The sequence below is a fragment of the Lissotriton vulgaris genome, chromosome 9 (assembly GCF_964263255.1).
Source record: "Lissotriton vulgaris chromosome 9, aLisVul1.2, whole genome shotgun sequence".
Classification (NCBI taxonomy): Eukaryota; Metazoa; Chordata; class Amphibia; order Caudata; family Salamandridae; genus Lissotriton; species Lissotriton vulgaris.
In genome coordinates this window covers 139,899,207-139,918,318 of record NC_141697.1, presented here as the reverse complement: position 1 = coordinate 139,918,318, position 19,112 = coordinate 139,899,207, and the positions used below count along the sequence as shown (strand labels likewise).

At 45.2% G+C, this 19,112-nt stretch overlaps 1 protein-coding gene across 2 annotated transcripts in view; it reads right to left on the bottom strand.

Moving 5' to 3' along the window:
• The window catches only part of TMEM87A (transmembrane protein 87A), a 209,056-nt gene that overhangs the window by 71,487 nt on the left and 118,457 nt on the right, over positions 1–19,112 (bottom strand). Inside the window, exons 12-14 of one of the 2 annotated variants that reach the window (XM_086937214.1) lie at positions 11,427–11,498; positions 4,051–4,159; positions 33–91 (exon numbers count right to left, since the gene is read on the bottom strand). In XM_086937214.1, the coding sequence (XP_086793340.1) occupies positions 33–91; positions 4,051–4,159; positions 11,427–11,498 (240 nt within the window). Of the gene's footprint in view, positions 1–32; positions 92–4,050; positions 4,160–8,998; positions 9,068–11,426; positions 11,499–19,112 lie in introns of both variants that reach the window. The other variant, XM_086937215.1, reaches the window with a different exon arrangement.

Genomic DNA, 19,112 nt, shown 5'->3' with positions numbered 1-19,112 from the left:
TCGTTTTGCCAGTAACAATTTTGTCAACTTACAGTTGGGCAGTCTGAAAGGCGGAATTTCACGGTGGTCCAGATGATGAATGCAACGGATGCTAAAGGAAAGATAATCAGAGACAGAAACATTGGATTACAAGAATCTGATATTCAGATCTGGCTATACACCTTTACCAATAAACTAACTGCAGGTGGTTACAAAGTGAAATAGAGATTTTCCATAAAATCATGGTGAAAGTCTTGGAGCACTACTTTTTATTTTTTATATTCAAGGTCATTAGATTTGGGTCCTGTTAATGTTGAGAACCTCAATTCATTTCCAACTCATTTTAGGAAGGGCTGGTGCATCCTGTGCAAGAATCCAATTATTCATCAGGCATTAATGTGGATGCCTTTTTCCAAGCACTCAGCTGCACCTAGGCAGACTAAATGCAATATACCCACCCTAGTAAACGCCTCTTGGCCAATAAACGTCTAATTGCACCATTAATCTTTGCAGAGTAGATCATCTAGGCACTGAAAATGTTATTTTAATGACACTTTTCTATCAAAATTTACAAAAGTAAGATTTAAATTCTTTGTCACAGTAAACGTGTGTATACAGGCAACAGCTTGGCTGTAGAAAATAAGCACTTTACATTGTTTTACATTTTACAGTGCAGGTGGGAAGGTATAGTCCTCTTTGCAGCAGACTTTAACTGCACTCAACAACGTTGCATGACTTCTGCCTACTAGATTCTACTAAACAGGTTTTTTTTAAAGCACGTGACGGAGGTCTGTTCAGTGGCTTGAAGCTAGTGCAGGGGCCCTGCTGCAAGCGTTAAAACAGTAGATGTCCATAGGAAAAAAATAGCAATACAAGGCAAACAATGGCTTTTATCACCATAAGACAATTACAATGTGGTTCTGAGGTAATGCATTATAAATATATAAAATGAGGATGCCGCACATTGCGAGAGACGACAATTTGGTCACTTAGGTGATTGCAGACTCTAGTCCATTAGTAAGAGATATGCTCATACAGAGGGTCCCTAGCTACATGAAAGACACCAGAAGAATAAAGGAAGTGCACTCCAACTAATGGATGAATGTGTTTCTGTCAAAAGCCTAAGACATTTCCGGAGAGGAATGTATTAAGGTTAGGAGTGTCCACTGTCATGCCAATCAACTGTATCGCCTTCGAAAAAAAGAGGGAAAATGTTCACTTATTGATGATAAACCATAACCTCAGTAGAAAGTAAACTCTGGCTCGGCGAATGAACATTCTAGGACCAGTAGCAGATTTATATCGGATAGTCATCCAAGTAAATGCATTAGCAATTTCAACCCCTTTCCCAACCGCAGTCAAGTAAAGTTGTGAACAGCTGCCACTGAATGGGACTTGCTCAACACTCATACAACTGAACTGTGCCTGAAGGGAGGGACAGAAAATTAAAACGTCTGATCTCCAAAGATAAATTTGAGGAATATCCAATGTTTCTCCTTAACTAGTAAGTGTACGTAGGATAGATTGTTTATTAGACATATGTTACGTCAAGGGATCAGACTTTGCCCTGAAAAGCCATCATTCTCAATTTGTATATTGTTGTACATTTGCTGAAACTGTAGAAAGTTAACAGTTTGGTTCCACAGTCCTGTCTTTTTACCACATAAGGTAATGAAAGTAAAACTCCTAGAAATAACTAGTACCAGTTGTGTGGCACCTATTTTTGAATCATTTAAAGATTTATCAAAGAGGGTACAGTATACATATACATTTTAAGAGTGTAATAATAAAGGTTCCTGTGTCATAAGATGACCAACCACAAGTAGCTTGAGACAAGCCCTCAAGTAGCAGAAACAAAGTGCAGAACAATTTATGGCAAACACCAGATGATACAAAAAAAGGCACATCATCATACCTCAGCATCGCTCATATCACGCCCACCCAACAAGAGAGATAATTTAGTCAACAATTTATCTTAAGCTTTGAAAGAACATGTACAAACAACCACAAATGAACCATTGGACAAAAGCCCCTTTAAGCAAATTGGAATGTGCCCCCATGCCCAGCACGTTGCAGAGTACCGCTCCCACGAACCATCAGGAAATACAGAGAAGGGGAAAGGGGAGAAAAGCACATCAAACAAAAGAAAGAAGAAAATACAGGAAAGAGAGAGAGAAGTAAGTGAAGGCAAAAGAGAGAAAGACACTGAGCTAAGGCATGACAAAAGCGATAACCCATTGACCTATTATAGTGTATGTACATTGTGATCTGAATGGGACACGTTCTTTGCAACAGGCCTATTAAACTTCTGCACTATGGTGAGTCAAAACTTCCTCTACCAGACAAAACTCCGGTCTCTCTCCAGGAAGAGCATTAATCACTGGAGTTATTGTGACATTTTTGTTGATACTTGAAAATTGTTGGCATCTGGAGCTTTAAAAACAATAAATATGGGGCCCCCACCCCAAGTCAGCACCCGGTGCGGTGGCACCGATCCTACCGCATAGAGCCGGCCCTGGAAAGAATCATGCCCAGTTTGGAGGCTTGCTGTACAGGAGTGTAGACAGTGGTTTTGCCAATCTATATGATAATAGCTATACCCAATAGTGTCTCTCTCTCTCTCTCTCTCTCTCTCTCTATCACTTAGAAGAAATAACTCTCAACTCCAAACCAAAATCGCTTATGGACTGCTGCTTCTCTTTCTAACTCTAGTTGAACCTCAATGGCTTACGCCTACACAGTGATAAGATGGAATCGGGATTAGTTTGGATAATCTTGTTTAGCCATTATACAGCAGACTTAGAGAAGGACCCATAAATGGGTAGATCATTTTCACTGAAACATACGCACGTATTGCAGTGTGCTGACGATATTCTGATAATGGCTAGAACAAACATCTGCTTCTTTGAAACCTCCGACACATATACCGAATCCAATTAGCTGGCGGCAGATACAGGTAAAACTAAAAAAATAATATCTGGTAGAGGATGGAAAAAAGCATACATGGCACATGGTTGACACAACCCTGGCAAACACAACTGAGTTACAATTATTTGGAGTATGGATAGGAGAAATAGGTGCCACTTATTACCAACTGACCACAATAAAAAATGTAAAAAAGAGGAGCCTCAATCATATTTGCACTAGGCAGAAAATATGCAAACCTTGAGAGCCCAACCATTGAAGGGAGCATTTTTTAAATTAATAATTTCCTTCTCTTATTTTTTGTCAAGGAGCTTCTCCAATGAGCACCTCAACTTACCTCGACTCAATTCAATACTACACCTACAGGAAAGTCTTTAAACTGCCAACTAGCACAAACCTCAATTAAATATGATTAGACATTGGTCTAGTAAGACAAGACACGGCCTTCAAGGCAGTTTTTGTAAAGCTTTGTAATTGAATTAGGAACGCCTATCACAGCTCACTGAAATGAGTGCAATGGCATATGTTCGCAGGAAGGGAAGGGAATGGTCAAATCCAGAGGCCACCAGCTTCCAAATTAATCAATAAATGATTTGGGATGAATGAGAATCAGTGGAACAATGCCCCTTACACAGTCCTTAAGCAGCTTGTCAGAACTCATTAAGAATAATTCATGAGCTTTGGATTAGTCCGAATTCTCCCAAAACAGATCTACCTGGTTAGAGAATTTTGGAAGCCAGCATGTAATGAAAAGTATTTGTGGCAATGTACTGCCCAAACCGGCGAAAATTATTCAAAGGCAGGTCCAGCCTTCTCCCTAATTATGACTTGAAGAATAATTGGTAAGCTTTTCAAAACCATAGTGGAAAATGTAGACTATGTGACTATAAGTATGAATCACTACATCTATTTTACGCTGTTGCAAGGGAGTATTAGGAGAGAAAAAAAGGTTCTTACTGTAAGTGTTTACAGAAAACAATTAAGGAACATGCATTGAAGCTGTTGAATAGTGTTTTATTAGCTGCAATCTAGCCTGAAAAGAAATTAACAGAAAAGAAAGATGATAAATCAAGTACACTTTTAAGAAATAAAAATGATAGCAAATTTGGTAACGCTTGTGAAGTATTTAATGTTTTACCTGCTTACCTGCAACCGCCAGAATGAGTGTGTTGGTGAAGTGTCGGTACAGGGAAAGCTTGACTACGTTCCTTCGCAGTCTCAGCTGCTTCATGGTTTGAGTCAAACTGATGAAGATGTGCAGCAGGTTAAGAAATTCAAGAAAGCCAAAAAGGACCAATTTCACTAATGCAACCTCCTACCATTACAGAAGGACCAATCTTACGTAAAGACAGCAGGTGGTGTGCAATAGAGAAGGCATCAAGACAGACAAATTAAAGCAGAAATGCTGTGGATTTTCTTCAGTCAGTCAGAAAGGACTGTCAAAGCACTGTGTATAATACAGTTAACAGCAATTTCAATTTCTGAGTGTAGACAAAAATTATAACACTGGAAATTGGCAAACATTTCAGGATCACTTTTTGCAGTAGAAATAGAACGAGGCAGCGGTTCATTTACAAGTACCGTAATGTGGTTGGAAATTCATAATAGCTTATCAAGTAGAACGCAAAACGTCCTAACGTTTTGGGTTCTACTGTTCTGTTGATGATAATTACCCCACATTCGATATGATCGAGGCATTTGACACACTTTAATTTATTTATTAAGACCTCCCTAACTGGCCCTATTAAAAGGGAAACATTGTTTAGTTTGTATGCAATACATTGCATGCTGTTACAACGACCGTGTTGTTACATCGCATACGATAACATCGCAAGTCGTTACAATGACTTGCTGTATTGGGCAGAAGGTGTTGGATTTACAATCCAACACCTTCCCTGCTGTTGCACAAATTGGAGTAGGAATAGTAAATTATTCTATTCCTAAGTCCAGCACGCCCCCTACAGCAAGTCGTTGTAACAACTTGCAATGTAATTGTATGCGATGTAACAATGCGTAATGGCATGGGATGTATCACAGGCGTAAAAACAACACATATTACGATTAAAAATACTTAAACTACCCAGCAAGGTTGGTTCGACAAGGAATGCAGGCTAGCTAACCTACGTTTTCGTCTTGCTCTTAAGCATACCCTCAGGGACAAGACCGCAATAGCTAAACCAAGGTCTGATTATAAAATGGACATAATGGATTTGTCGGAGGACCCTCCCACACTTTTGTTCCCATGGATCTTTATACTGAAAACATTGCTCTGTGGGCCTCCATTATTACCATTGCTTTGAACACCGTAGCACTTTGTAAGATCCCTGCCTCTTAGCAGACAGTCATTATAGTACCACTTTTTAAGAAAGGCAATAGGCAGGATCCTTATTGCCATCGACCAATTGTAGCGACAGGGTAATTTTAGTCTATTTTCAGACTGGTGGTGACTATTATCCACTACCATCTCAGTCCTAGTTGCAGTTGCGTTCATTTGTAGGGCTTAACTATGTGCTTTGACAGGGTTTAGTGCCTTTTTCCGTTTTCCTGGGCCTATAGGCCCAAAAGCTAGAGAGTAGCCATTTTGTAGTTTTGCCTCGACTGTCCGAGGTGCTTGCAGGGTAAAGGTAGTGTTTAGAAACTAGCCTGTTGTTCGCTAGTGAGGAACCGGTCAAGACTGGCCCTTATCGAAGGAATGTGTTTGTCTCCCCGGCTCTAGACACAATACGCAGGTGGCCACTGTGGAAGGCGAAGGGAGCCGGGGACTGGTACAGGAATTCGGTGGGAGTCAGCCTAATACTGGAATTTTTCATAGAGAAAGAGAGATATATATTATCAAGGAGCAAGCAGTGAGACAGAGAGAGAGTACCGTGTGAAGTAGACAGAAGAAGTTGGTCCGAAGGCTGGTGCAGAGAGATTGATACCATCAGCTAATTGAAATCCTGAAACGAAGAAGGAAAGTGGCTAAGGGTCCTGTAGTGACATTATACAGGAGTGGCAGAGACTGAGTCCAGAAGAGGGTTCGAGTATTTCGGAACCATGGCAGCGTAGATGAGGCGTAGCGGTGCAGACGTGTATTCGTGAGCCATAGAGGAAGAGCAGAATCCCGAGACGAGAGAGAAGAGAGAGGGATCCGTTCCGCTGCTGAGATGGATAGACCCATGTCTAAGGTGAGGCGTTCTGAGCTTAGTGTAGAATATATCTAATCATTCATTCTTATTTCCCCTTTTTAGGTTACAGGTAGCGACTAACTTAATTCATGTTTCTTTTGCTCATTCCGTCATGCTTAATTGTAGAATAAATATTTAATGTTAAATATCTTTGAATGTTGTTTTTTATGAATGGGATTGACCTTTCCTTTTAACCAGGTGCTGACATACAGAAGGATGGGATATGCCCTTCTGAAAAGGTAACTGGTGATGATGGGAGAGTGTGAACTTCATTTGGGAAATAACTTTTAAAGGTGAATCCCCATTAGTGTAGATCGTCGGGTGACGTTAAAGATATCGTCGGGAGACTATAAAGATATCGTCGGGTGACGTTAAAGATAAAAGTCGGGAGACTATAAAGATATCGTCGGGTGACGTTAAAGATACAGTCTTACGGGACTATAAATATAGCGAAGATAAAGAATCGTCGGGGACGTTAAAGATACAGTCTTACGGGACTATAAATATAGCGACAGAAAGGTAACTATAGGATAAGATATGGAATCCATTAGATGTTAGTGGTATGTTTGACTGTACAGGCTTGTAAATAGCCCTTTTTCACTTTCTCAGGTGAGTACTCTAGATATCATGTATATAGTGGCCTGAGAAGAGTGTCGTTACGTGACGACTGGGTTAGCTACGGTTGGTAAGCTGCTTGGTCTGAGAATCCGGTCGTTACACCAATATGATTAGATCTGTGGTTAAAATAGTAGGGAGCATTATCCTGCACAGGATTTACATAGGCCCATCAGTCTGGTGTCATCAGTAAGGTGCAATATGGCTTTAGAGAGGGGTGGGGAACCCAGGAACAGTGTCTCAATCTTAACCTATTGATATATAATTATACAATTGCTAAATAGGGTTCTCTCTTTCTTGCATTTATAGACCGGAGCACTGCTTTTGATCATGTGAATGGCTCCAAATTATGGCACATTCCACACAGTTAGGTTTGCCTCAGTCTTTGGTTAGTTATTTTATGTGCACTACACTGTGGGGTATGCGTGATGGTTTGGTATGGCACTGAGGAGGAACGCAGTGGTACATATGGGCTATCTTGAGGCGTGCTCCAGGGCGATGTCTTGGCACTGATCCTGTTTCTCCTTTCTTACGACACAGGAGAAAGAGCTACCTAAGTTGAACTCCACATACATCCAGCTTTTCTTTATACCAATGATGCTGTCCTGCTTTCACGCACACCCAATGATTTACGCAGTCATCTAAGCTTTCACAATCAAACGTGAACCTCCTGAGAGGCTTAGTCCTCCAGCCAGGAGGAGTGGCCAGTCAAGCCCACTCCTCCTGGCTGGAGGCGATGACAGGCAAGGATGGGTCCAATCTTGGCCCAGTCTTCACCCAAGGCACGTCCCGCGCCGCGGTAGATGTTGAGTGCTTGAAAGCGCTATGTACCCCGCGTCCCAGACATAGCAGTTTGGGCCTCTTACTCTGTGTCCCTACTCCTCTCCTATCCTCACTTGGTTTGAGGCATCCCACTCTGCCTGCAGAAGATGGCTGCTGCTCAAAAGCCATTTGTGCACCACGTCCCAGACAAAACAGTTTGGGACTTGTATTCCGTGCCCCCACCCGTCTCTTTTTTTGGGTTAAATTTGTGAAAGAATGATTGCCGGTGCCCAAAGCTCTGAAGATAAGCCCGCTGCTGGCGCTAATAATTGTTGGCGTGCCAAATACCAAGGGAATGCACTTCATGCATCTTTAATCAACTATTAGACACTGCCTGCCCTATATTTCACTCTTGCAAGTACCTGCTTTCTCTCCGAAATGGATTTCAGTCTTTCATTTCAGAAGAGTGAAGTAATGAGTTAGTTGGGCATCGCCAATGCTGAGCCACCACGTGACCGCAAAGATTTTTTTCGTACTAATTATTTTCTAATTCCCTTTCAAACCTAGATCTTTGAACAGGTCTCTATTATGGATAGGTGTCAAGCCAGGCAGCACAGAAAATCAAACGTTGTGGTCTGAGTAACTGAACAGTCTGTATTACTTTAAGACTAGGATGTCCAAGGTAGATCTAGGAGGTATGAAGCCATTTAAGATGTTCAGGATAACCACTGACAATGTAAATCGTTTACATTTAAATTAATTATATGCACATATATCGTTTGGGGTTATGCTGAATATCTGTCATGAGTCCAGTCTGTCAAGGGTTTGGTTGGTCTGCCATGGGTCCAGTCTGTCAAGGGTTCGGTTGGTCTGTCAAGTGTCCAGTCTGTCAAGGGTTTGGATGGTCTGTCAAGTGTCTGGTCTATCAAAGGTTTGGTTGGTCTGTCGAGGGCCGGCTCCCGTCTGAGGAGGGCCGGCTCCCGTCTGAGGAGGGCCGGCTCCCGTCTGAGGAGGGCCGGCTCCCGTCTGAGGAGGGCCGGCTCCCGTCTGACGAGGGCCGGCTCCCGTCTGACGAGGGCCGGCTCCCGTCTGACGAGGGCCGGCTCCCGTCTGACGAGGGCCGGCTCTCGTCTGACGAGGGCCGGCTCCCGTCTGACGAGGGCCGGCTCCCGTCTGACGAGGGCCGGCTCCCGTCTGACGAGGGCCGGCTCCCGTCTGACGAGGGCCGGCTCCCGTCTGACGAGGGCCGGCTCCCGTCTGACGAGGGCCGGCTCCCGTCTGACGAGGGCCGGCTCCCGTCTGACGAGGGCCGGCTCGTAACTGAGTAAAAGAAGCTGGATGTGACTTTGATGGTTGTATCTGTAGTCACAAGACCTTTTCACTGAAGGTAACCAAGTGAATTCTGATTCAAAAACAAACACCACCAAGCAACATCAGAGAAACACAATTGCATTACAGCCCAACACCAAGAATTAAAGCTGAAGAAAGATCACGACTATAAGCAAAAAAGCCCATGAACACCAAAGTTTTGCATCAGTAAAGAAGGATATCCACCAACACAGCGCAGTATCTAGGAAAGTCAGGGGGATGAAAGCCAAGGAGGCAAGGTCACTCTGTGCCTAGAAACATGAAAGAAAAAGACAGTGAGACAGAGTGACAAATTCACGCATTCAATGCATTTAATCAAGTAGTAATCTAGAGGATCACATAAGACCCTGTCACCTAGGCCAGGTCATCAACTCTATACAGCTCCATGCATACCTTTTTTAATGTAATGTTATTAAATAGGAACTTGGACTAAACACTCATTGCGAAGCTCAGTACTGAAAACAGCAGCTACACATACAATGCCTGGTTCATATAAACCTGAGCAATTTATTCTTGAATGCTATTTACAATAAAGTTTGAACCAAATAATAACTTTTGCTCATTATCAAATATTTGCACGGGTTACATGCGTAAAACATATTTGGGGTACATTCCTTTTGCAAATGAAAGTGGTTTATAGAAACAAAGAGTTACTGGACAGAGGTCCAGCCTCTAGCTAAAAGAGTTTATTTCCTTGCAAAGTATGTTTTTGGAATACGGAACATTTGAAAAATCAACAATCCTAATACCAGATTTCTCCATGTAAAATTTCTGACGTGTCAGGTTCAAACGGGACAGCTTCATTGCGAAGAAAACTGGAGAAAAGCTTGTGATCTGATTTAGTGAATCAGAAAAGCAGCTTTGGGATTAGTTACAGTCTAACATTTGCATTGCCTACCCTTGATCAATTCTTAGGTACTTCCCTGAACATGCCCACGTTTAACAGTTTCACTAGAAAATAAACCAGATTAATTAACAATTTAAACTGTGTTTTACATTCTGTCTTTTTACTTTAAAGAGGCACATTCGACTCATGTGATAATGGCTCATTCATAGCGGATGAAAGTATCTCTATGGGCAGGTTTCTCTATTGCAGATCTGTCTCAAAGGCTCTAAACTGTTGCCAAGAACTTGGCAAATAAAAAATGTCTAGAAGGTATCTAATGTACCTTATTCTGTTCACTCTGAAAGGACTATTTCACATCTATATTTCAACAAATGTTATGATATTTGGCATCTTGATTAGCGGCGTTTGGTGGGAATAGAACCATTTTAAGGGGATTTGTGATTAGTATCAAGATTTTGGGGATACCAGTTCACTGAGTGAGACTATGGCAGCCTGCCTATTAAAGCAGACTGCACTGGTCATATCACACAGGCTCCGCTATACAATCTCCTGACGAAAATGTCTGCATATTAATTATTGGCCTACAAAACTAAACTCAGAATATCAGGAAATCACTTATAAATGAATAGATAAGGATGTTTCAGATGATCAGAGGGGATGACGACAATGGATTGTCATTTTTTATTTAACTGGCATGTTGATTCAATTGCTATGGTTGCACATCTGCTCTAAATGCTTATGAAAAACAAATTTAACACAACGGGACATCAACTTTTGGGCTGATTTTTTTCAGGGTTTCTTTGTTAAAGGTAAGCATAGCAAAGCTGTTTTTTTATTTTAAACATTTTATTTATATTTTAGAAAATCTGCTAGTAACCAACTGGTAAATGCAGTAAGTGTGTACATACAAATGGTGGTTCATTAACTGAACCGAATATGACATCTGTGAGCAAGCATCCTCACACTTTCATCCTCACATTCAGCCTAACAATTACACCAGAACAAACACGTGTGCCCAAGCCCCATATCAATATGCCCAACCCTTCCGTACCCGTTTCAAATTAGCATTATCCTCATCTATACTGTCAAAGCCCTAGCCATCATGCTATTCTAATGTGATTGCCCTAAGCTACAGATCGCCCCCCCAATTTGGTTCCCATGTCATGCATAGGAAAAAAAAACATGCAACATGCATGTTAGGCCTAAACCCCCCCCCCCCCCCCCCCCCCCCCGGCTTAACGTTTAGGTTCCATGAAAGACTTGAGTATCTCCATCCAAAGAGATGCAATTGTTTTTTTCAAGGGACCCTGACGCTTTTTGTTATGAAGAGCGGCCCCTTAAGCTATGGCCCATTTCTCTACTTCCCTCTACTATCAACTGTGCGGTTAGACTCCTTGGGACTGCCAGTGCGTTGCTACATCCCTTTGTGCTACATGGCTAAGCTATTTAATGTAGGTACATCACTTTTTCTGAATGCAAAATACACTATCTACTTGAATTCCCAGAAGAAAATGTGCATACTTTTCTGGAGAAGTAGAGGCTACCAGAAAGCAGTTGCATGCATTACTTCTTACCACAGATTTGTTTGCATTGCAATATTGTTAGGTCCAGGCAAGTTTTGTGTTACACTGGCATAATGAGATTAATTTCACATTACGATGGTTGTGCAAAATTCCTTAAATTTTGCTGATATGCCGAGAGGTAAAAAAAAGACATTTTCAGAAATGATTACACAGGATTCTCTACAGGTTTTGAAAGGATATCCACAATAGAATGCAGGCATCAATCACAGAAAGACCGAGGTTTGCTACTAGAGCCACCATACCAAAGAATAACTACGGAGGCAATAGACAAGAAGAAAGTCAAATCTCTTTCGACTGAAACAATTACCAGCATGAAAACACAGCCATGAGGGCGAGACATATTCCTTTTCCAAATAGGGTTTTCGTAATACTGATACAAAAAAAGCTCAAACATTATTTACATTGAATATAAAAATCAGTTCATCCCCAAGTCAAGTGTGAATACCATGATTGAGGCAAATGACCTATTACCCAAATCTGTCTGATATGTGTGTTAGAGACTTTTGATTTTGGGTCTCCAATTTTCCTTTCTTCCATAAATTCATTAACATTATTCATAGAGATATACACCTATTTTGAACAAGATTTTTCAGGCAAACAAGTACAATACCTTTTGGCAGCTTGCACCAACATCGTCATGCTCAAATATCCACTATCAAAACCTTTTCACCATCAAAAATGTAGGAGGTGAAAAACCAAGCTGTTCTATACATCAGGCAATGGGAATCGTTTGCCAAAGTCTGTCCAAATTATGCAAATGTCTTACAGCTTGTATCTACTGAAATGTGTTTGTGTGTCAAAAATAACCAAGGAGTTGGTCTTGCTAATCTTACTCATAATTCAAATAAGAAATTAAACAGATAACGCAGATCCCATCGCATTGTGCTTGGAAAAAGGCACAAATTATGATTGCACCAGATTCAGAAAGCACAAAAGGCATGTGCATGAATGGAATCCAAGCACAAGAAGTACCATAATCTGTGCGATTCAGAAAAGGGGGTGCAAGCCGGGCCGAAGACGGCTGTAATGCCAGAAACCGGTCCCCGGAAGCTTGTTTCCTTTCCAATTAAAGAATTGGCTTGGTAGTTTGGTCTGCCCTGTTCCCATGATGCACTGGGCCAGGGACAGACTAATTTGCATGTAGCCAGGTTCTGAGCTGGGATGGTGTAGTGAGCTAAAAAACGGTGATGGATCAAGCCCTGATCTTTGGACTGGGAGGGAGTGTTCTGCTTAATTCAGATACTCTGTCCATCACCACCCCCTTTTCTGAATCCTTTTGTCCACCATAAGCGTGGAAGGGTATACTCAGATGTGAGTCCCTTGCTCACTGCACCATCAGGATTCAAGCAAGCCGGGCCGAAGACGGCTGTAATGCCAGAAACCGGTCCCCGGAAGCTTGTTTCCTTTCCAGTTAAAGAATTGGCTTGGTAGTTTGGTCTGCCCTGTTCCCATGATGCACTGGGCCAGGGACAGACTAATTTGCATGTAGCCAGGTTCTGAGCTGGGATGGTGCAGTGAGCTAAAAAACGGTGATGGATCAAGCCCTGATCTTTGGACTGGGTAGGAGTGTTCAGCTTAATTCAGATACTCTGTCCATCACCACCCCCTTTTCTGAATCGTTTTGTTCACCATAAGCGTGGAAGGGTATACTCAGATGTGAGTCCCTTGCTCACTGCATCATCAGGATTCAAGCAAGCCGGGCCGAAGACGGCTGTAATGCCAGAAACCGGTCCCCGGAAGCTTGTTTCCTTTCCAGTTAAAGAATTGGCTTGGTAGTTTGGTCTGCCCTGTTCACATGATGCTCTGGGCCAGGGACAGACTAATTTGCATGTAGCCAGGTTCTGAGCTGGGATGGTGCAGTGAGCTAAAAAACGGTGATCGATCAAGCCCTGATCTTTGGACTAGGTAGGAGTGTTCTGCTTAATTCAGATACTCTGTCCATCACCACCCCCTTTTCTGAATCATAATCTGTGCGAGGCATAAGTGCTGTAGATACACATGTTTTGCATAGACTATATAGCAGTATTCTCCCAAAGTGATGGTTAAGCGGTAGATGTTGCAGCTGTTTGAAAAAGTGCCTTTAGCACTGCTTGCGCTACATTGGCTTTTTGACATGCTGACATATCCATACAGTAGTGTTTGGTAAAGGTGTGAGGTGTAGACCGTATTTCTGTTTTACAAATGTCAGCTATAGGGATGTTACCTTAAAAAGGCCATAGACACTCATATTTTATGACTAGAATGCACTCTAGAGGTATAGGTAAAGGTCATTTTGCTCTAGTGTAGCAGGTTTGAATGCATTTAAGAATCCATCTTTCAATACCAGATTTAGAAATCGGATTGCCTTTGTGAGGTGTAGTAAATGCAACAAACAATTGTTTTGCGAAAATCCTTTGTTCTTTCAATATAGTACAATAGCACACTTCTGACAACTTCTGACAGTAAGACTATGAAGAGCTCTTTCTGCTACTGATTCACAGTGAGAAAAGAACACAGGCAACTCAACTGATTGGTTAATATTAAAAAGCAGAAACCACTTTGGGAAGGAACATTGGGTTTGTGCAAAGAACTATGTCTTTATGAAGTTGAAATAAGGGTTCTACTAAGGTTAAAGCCTGTAGCTCACCAACTTTCCTCAATTAAGTGATCGCAATGAGGAAGGACATTTTTCATGAAAGAAACTGTAGCGGACCGTTGTGTAATGGCTCAAAAGGTGGACCGATGAGCCGTGAAAGCACAATGCTCAGATTCCAAACGGATGCTGGAGGCACCCTGGGTGGTATTATTCTCTTAAGTCCTTCCATAAAGGTTTTATTTACTGGAACCTTGAACAAAAATAGATGTTGTCGGTTTTGCAAATATGCGGCTTCTGCTGCAAGATGCAAACAAATGGATGTGTAGGCTAGATCAGCACGCTGTAAATGCAAAAGGTAACAAATTATAGTTTGAGTAGCTGCATCTAGTGGATCAATATTGTTTTTAGTACAGTATAAAACAAATCTTTTCCATTTTGCTGCATAGCATGCTCTGGTAGTAGGCTTTCTTGCTTCTTTAGGAAAGGTCATACATTCTGGTGGCAAGTTAAGATAGCCAAACTCTATGACTTCAGGAGCCAAATCACTAGGTTGAGCTCCTTGGGATTAGGGTATCTGACTTCTCCATGGTTCTGCGGGAGAAGACTGGAATTGAGATGCAGCTTTTGATGTGGAACTACAACAGTTCTAAAAGTGTTGTGAACCACGGTTGACGGGCCCAAGTGGAAGCAACTGGAATCAGTGTGAGGGATGTTTGCCTGAGCTTCCGAACCAGAAATGGAAGAAGAGAGAGAAAGGCGGAAAAGCGTAGGCAAATATTCGTGATTCATTCATCCATAGAGCATTGCCTTTAGATAAATGGTGTGGGAAACCGGAGGCAAAGTTTGGGCATTTTGAGTTGTCCACTGTGGTAAACAGATCCATTTGTGGGAATACCCATTCTTGAAAGTATGGAAGGAGAACCTGGGGATGAAGCTTCCACTAGTGTATTTGGTGCCGCCTTCTGCTTTGGAGGTCGGCAATCTGAATGTCCACTCCTGGGAGGTGCTCTGCCAGAAGATGAACTCTGTGATGAATTTCCCAACACAAAATGGTCTGAGAGAGGCGTGACAGTTGTAGAGAATGTGTGTGTCCCCCCCTCCCCGTTTTTGTACATAGTACATCGCTGTCATATTCTCGGTGCAGACCAGGACAACTTTGCCTATGTCGTAAAAACTGAAAAGCTTTCAGTGCAAGATATACAGCTAGAAGCTTTATATAGTTGATGTGTGTAGTATCCTGTAACGGTCTAGTCTATCCTACGCACACGCATCCATGCACCCGCAGGCCAGGTGTGGCCTGCGGCGTAGAATAAAAGGAAGGCGTGCGCTCGAGCACGTCACTTCCGATAGTGACCCTGTGTCCGAGCCTCCTTGCTGATGCGCACTGCCAACCCCTGCGCAAGGGCCCTAAGTCACCCGGGCCACTGGTAGCCCCCAAAGGGCCGCGGCAGAACACTGGCGACGAGCGGAGGGGGCCCAACCCTCGCTCGCGCACACACGCCACCTCGGAGCCGGCTCGCTCCTTCCCGCGGTGCCGACCGCGCTCCTGCGGCCTCCTGCTACTGGCCACGCGGGAGGCCTGTGTGCCTATCTGGGCCTTCGAGTCGGGCCTCCTCACCCCACTGAGCTCTGTGCGGGGGCCACCTGGGGCGGAGGATTTCCCCTGCATCGAGGGGTATCGAGCGCAACTGCCAGGTGCGGAGCCGGCCCGCCCGTTGCGACTACATGCCATTCCTCACGCATTGCGCGTGAGACGGGAATCGGCCCGGTGCCCCGTTCTCCCCACGCATTGAGCGTGTGCAGCCTGGAGCAAGCTGGGAGCAGAGTCAGTGGTACCAGGGGATTGAAGACTCCGGCGGAGGGCGTGCCTGCCCCATCCCTGAGTGACCCCACCGTGTCCGGCAGCAGTGCATCTGAGGTGCCGACGCGCCACACCCTGTGTGCTCTCCGAGCTTCGCCGTCATCGAGGGAGAGACACGCCCTACGGCTGGGTCATCACGAGGCGCCAGAGGCCTACTACCACGACGGCGACACGAAGGTGAGCGGCGCTACTTCGCAGGGTGTGCGCAAGGGTGGATACTAGCAGGAGAGCCCCACTAGCAACCCCGGGGCCCCATCACCATGGCGGACGAGGACGCACCGAGGCCGGTTATCAACATCCCATTCCAGCACGCTGCGACAGGGGTATTACCACCATTTAGCGAGGCGGCGGACCCATCTACGGCTTCCCAGAGGTGGAAGATATGGCTAGAGCGATTGGAGAATTACTTCATCGTCACAAGGGAAATAGATAAGACAGTAAAACGATCACTTCTACTGCACTACGCAGGCGATCAGATATTCCGACTGTTCAAACACCTGCCCAACACTGGGAATGATTACGACACGGCGGCCGCCGCGCTGAACGCCCACTTCGACCCCCAATTAAACGTAGACTTCGAGGTCTACAAACTAGGCCAAGCGCGTCAAAGGGAAGGTGAGACGATGGACCAATTCCATGCCCGTGTCAGAGAGCTGGCCAGCTCCACCGATGAAGATCAACCAAAGGCCATAAGGCGGCAAATCATCCAGGGATGCCGAGACAAAACACTGAGAGGAGCGATCCTACGCAAACCAGGCATAACGCTAGAAGACATCTTGATCCTTGCTAGATCCCATGAACTCTCGAGCGTCAGGGCCTCCGCCATGGAACAGGCACTCCACCCACCACAGGCCAAAGCAGAGGCCATCAAAATAGAACGAGCGGACGCAGTACGACCCCAGCCAAGGGGCCCACCGCAAAGAGAACATCGGAGACATCCACCGCGGACGCGATGTGGGTATTGTGGACATGAACCTCATGGGGCAAAAGACTGCCCGGCTCAAGGTAAAACTTGCGCGAACTGCGGGATACCAAATCATTTCGCCTCAGTGTGCCGCAAAAGGAACACAACGAAACCATTTCGGAGGCCACGGGCACCCACAAAAGCCGTCCGTCAACTGTCACTGGATGAGGCATTACCAGCCAGAGCAGATAAACACCTTCCCACGGTACACGATGACTCAGAGTCAGAGGACGAAGAGGCGTACATCGTGTCGTTCGCACGAGAGCTAAAACAGCGAAGACGGCCTCAGCCCACGTGCATTGTGCAAATGGCGGGAAACGAAGTTAAGGCCATAATTGACACGGGGCTACTGTAAACGTAATGGGTCTGCAGCAATTCAACAAACTACGCCCACGGCCCGAAATATTACCGTCCAAGACCAGGATTTTTGCCTATGGAGCGGACACTCCTCTGCCTCTAAAAGGAAAGATAACAATACAGATTCAGGCCGACGAGACACAAGTAACGGCGACAATCCACATCATCAACCGTGAAGCCGATACGTTGATCAGCAGTCACACAGCAGAAGACTTGAAGCTCATAGCCTTCGCCAACCGGATAAGATCGCACCAGGTGGATGAACTTTTGGCACGATTTCCTGAGCTGTTCCAGGGCCTAGGCTGTATCAAATGCGAGCCTATCAAACTGCACATAGATAGATCAGTCACTCCCACCACCTTGCGACATCGCCGAATACCTTTTCATCTGCGCCCACTGGTGGAAAAAGAACTGGAGAAACTAGAGACTCTTGGGGTCATCGAGAAAGTCACGGGACCCACACCTTGGGTATCACCCATGGTGATTGTCGAAAAACCCAAGCAACCAGGCGCTATCCGCCTGTGTATCGACATGCGACTGCCAAATGCCGCCATCCGAAGAGAGAGACATCTGACCCCGACCATGGACGACATCGTCGCTGACGTAAATGGGTCGAAGTGGTTCTCAAAGATAGGCCTGAATGCCGGATACCACCAACTGCCCCTAGCAGAGGAAAGTCGCTTCATAACCACCTTCAGCACTCACCTGGGACTCCGGCGTTACAAACGACTAAACTTCGGCATTTTGTCAGCGGCGGAGGTCTTTCAAAATACTATTCGTGAACTTCTCTCAGGGTTGCCGGGAATCATCAACTTCAGCGATGACATCCTGATACACTCGGCCACCGCCTCAGAACACCACAAGCACCTGAGAGACGTCCTAAAAAGACTCAGCGCCTATGGAGCCACACTCCATAAAGAGAAATGCCAATTCTTTCAGCCCTCGATAGAATTCTTCGGCTACGTGTTCAATCAGGAGGGCATTCAGATTGATCCAAAGAAATCCAAGGCCATCAAAGACGCCCTTGCGCCAAGATCTCCGACAGAGGTGAGAAGCTTCCTTGGTATGGCCACCTACTGTGGCCGGTTCATACCAGGCCTAGCCACCAGGAGTGAACCGCTGCGAGCGCTAACGAAGACGGATGTCTCGTGGCAGTGGGGCCCGCGGGAAGAAGAGGCCTTTCGGGGGATCAAAGAAGCGCTCTTGGAAAAAGCCACGCTATCCTACTTCGACCCTAAGAAGCGCACAGAAGTGATCGTGGACGCCAGCCCGGTGGGACTCGGCGCAGTCCTGACCCAAGAACATGTGGCGGGCCAATGGACGGCACTAGCGTTTGCCAGCAAAGCCCTGACCCCAACAGAGACCAGGTATGCCCAAATCGAGAGGGAGGCTCTTGCCATCAAGTGGGCCTGTGGCCACTTCCACCTCTACCTACAAGGACACCCGTTTGTAATGGTCACAGACCACCAACCACTAGTGCCCCTTTTCAAAGGAACCGCTCCACACCCCCCACCTCGCATTGAACGGTGGGTAATACAACTACAATCCTACGAGATGGAAGTCACCTACCGCCCGGGAGCCAAGAATCCCGCGGACTATCTGTCGCGCCACCTATCCCCACAGGAACAGGAACCAATGGAAGATGACAGAGAGGAATACGCTCAGTGGGTGGCCCTTGCGTCGTGCCCGAACAGCATTACCATAGATGAGATCAAAGAAGCCGCGACAGACGACAACGTATACCGAAGGACGACCCAGGCAGTCCAGGATGGCTCGTGGACAGAATACCTGCGCCCGCCCGCATCCTGGGATGCAGAAGACAAAGAATCACTCACAAGGTTCTGGCGGATTCGGCATGAGTTGAGTGCCACGGAAGACGGAATACTACTGAGGGGCTCACGACTAGTCATACCCCACAGCCTAAGACACCGGGCAATACAACTGGCCCACGGAGGACATCAAGGCTCGACGAAAATGAAGGCGCGCATGAGGAAGAAGGTCTGGTTTCCTGACCTGGAGACCAGCGTGGAGGAATACGTACGTGGGTGCATGGCCTGTCAGCTGACAAGTGACCTGGAGAGACCCGCGCCCATCATCACAGAAGAAGCC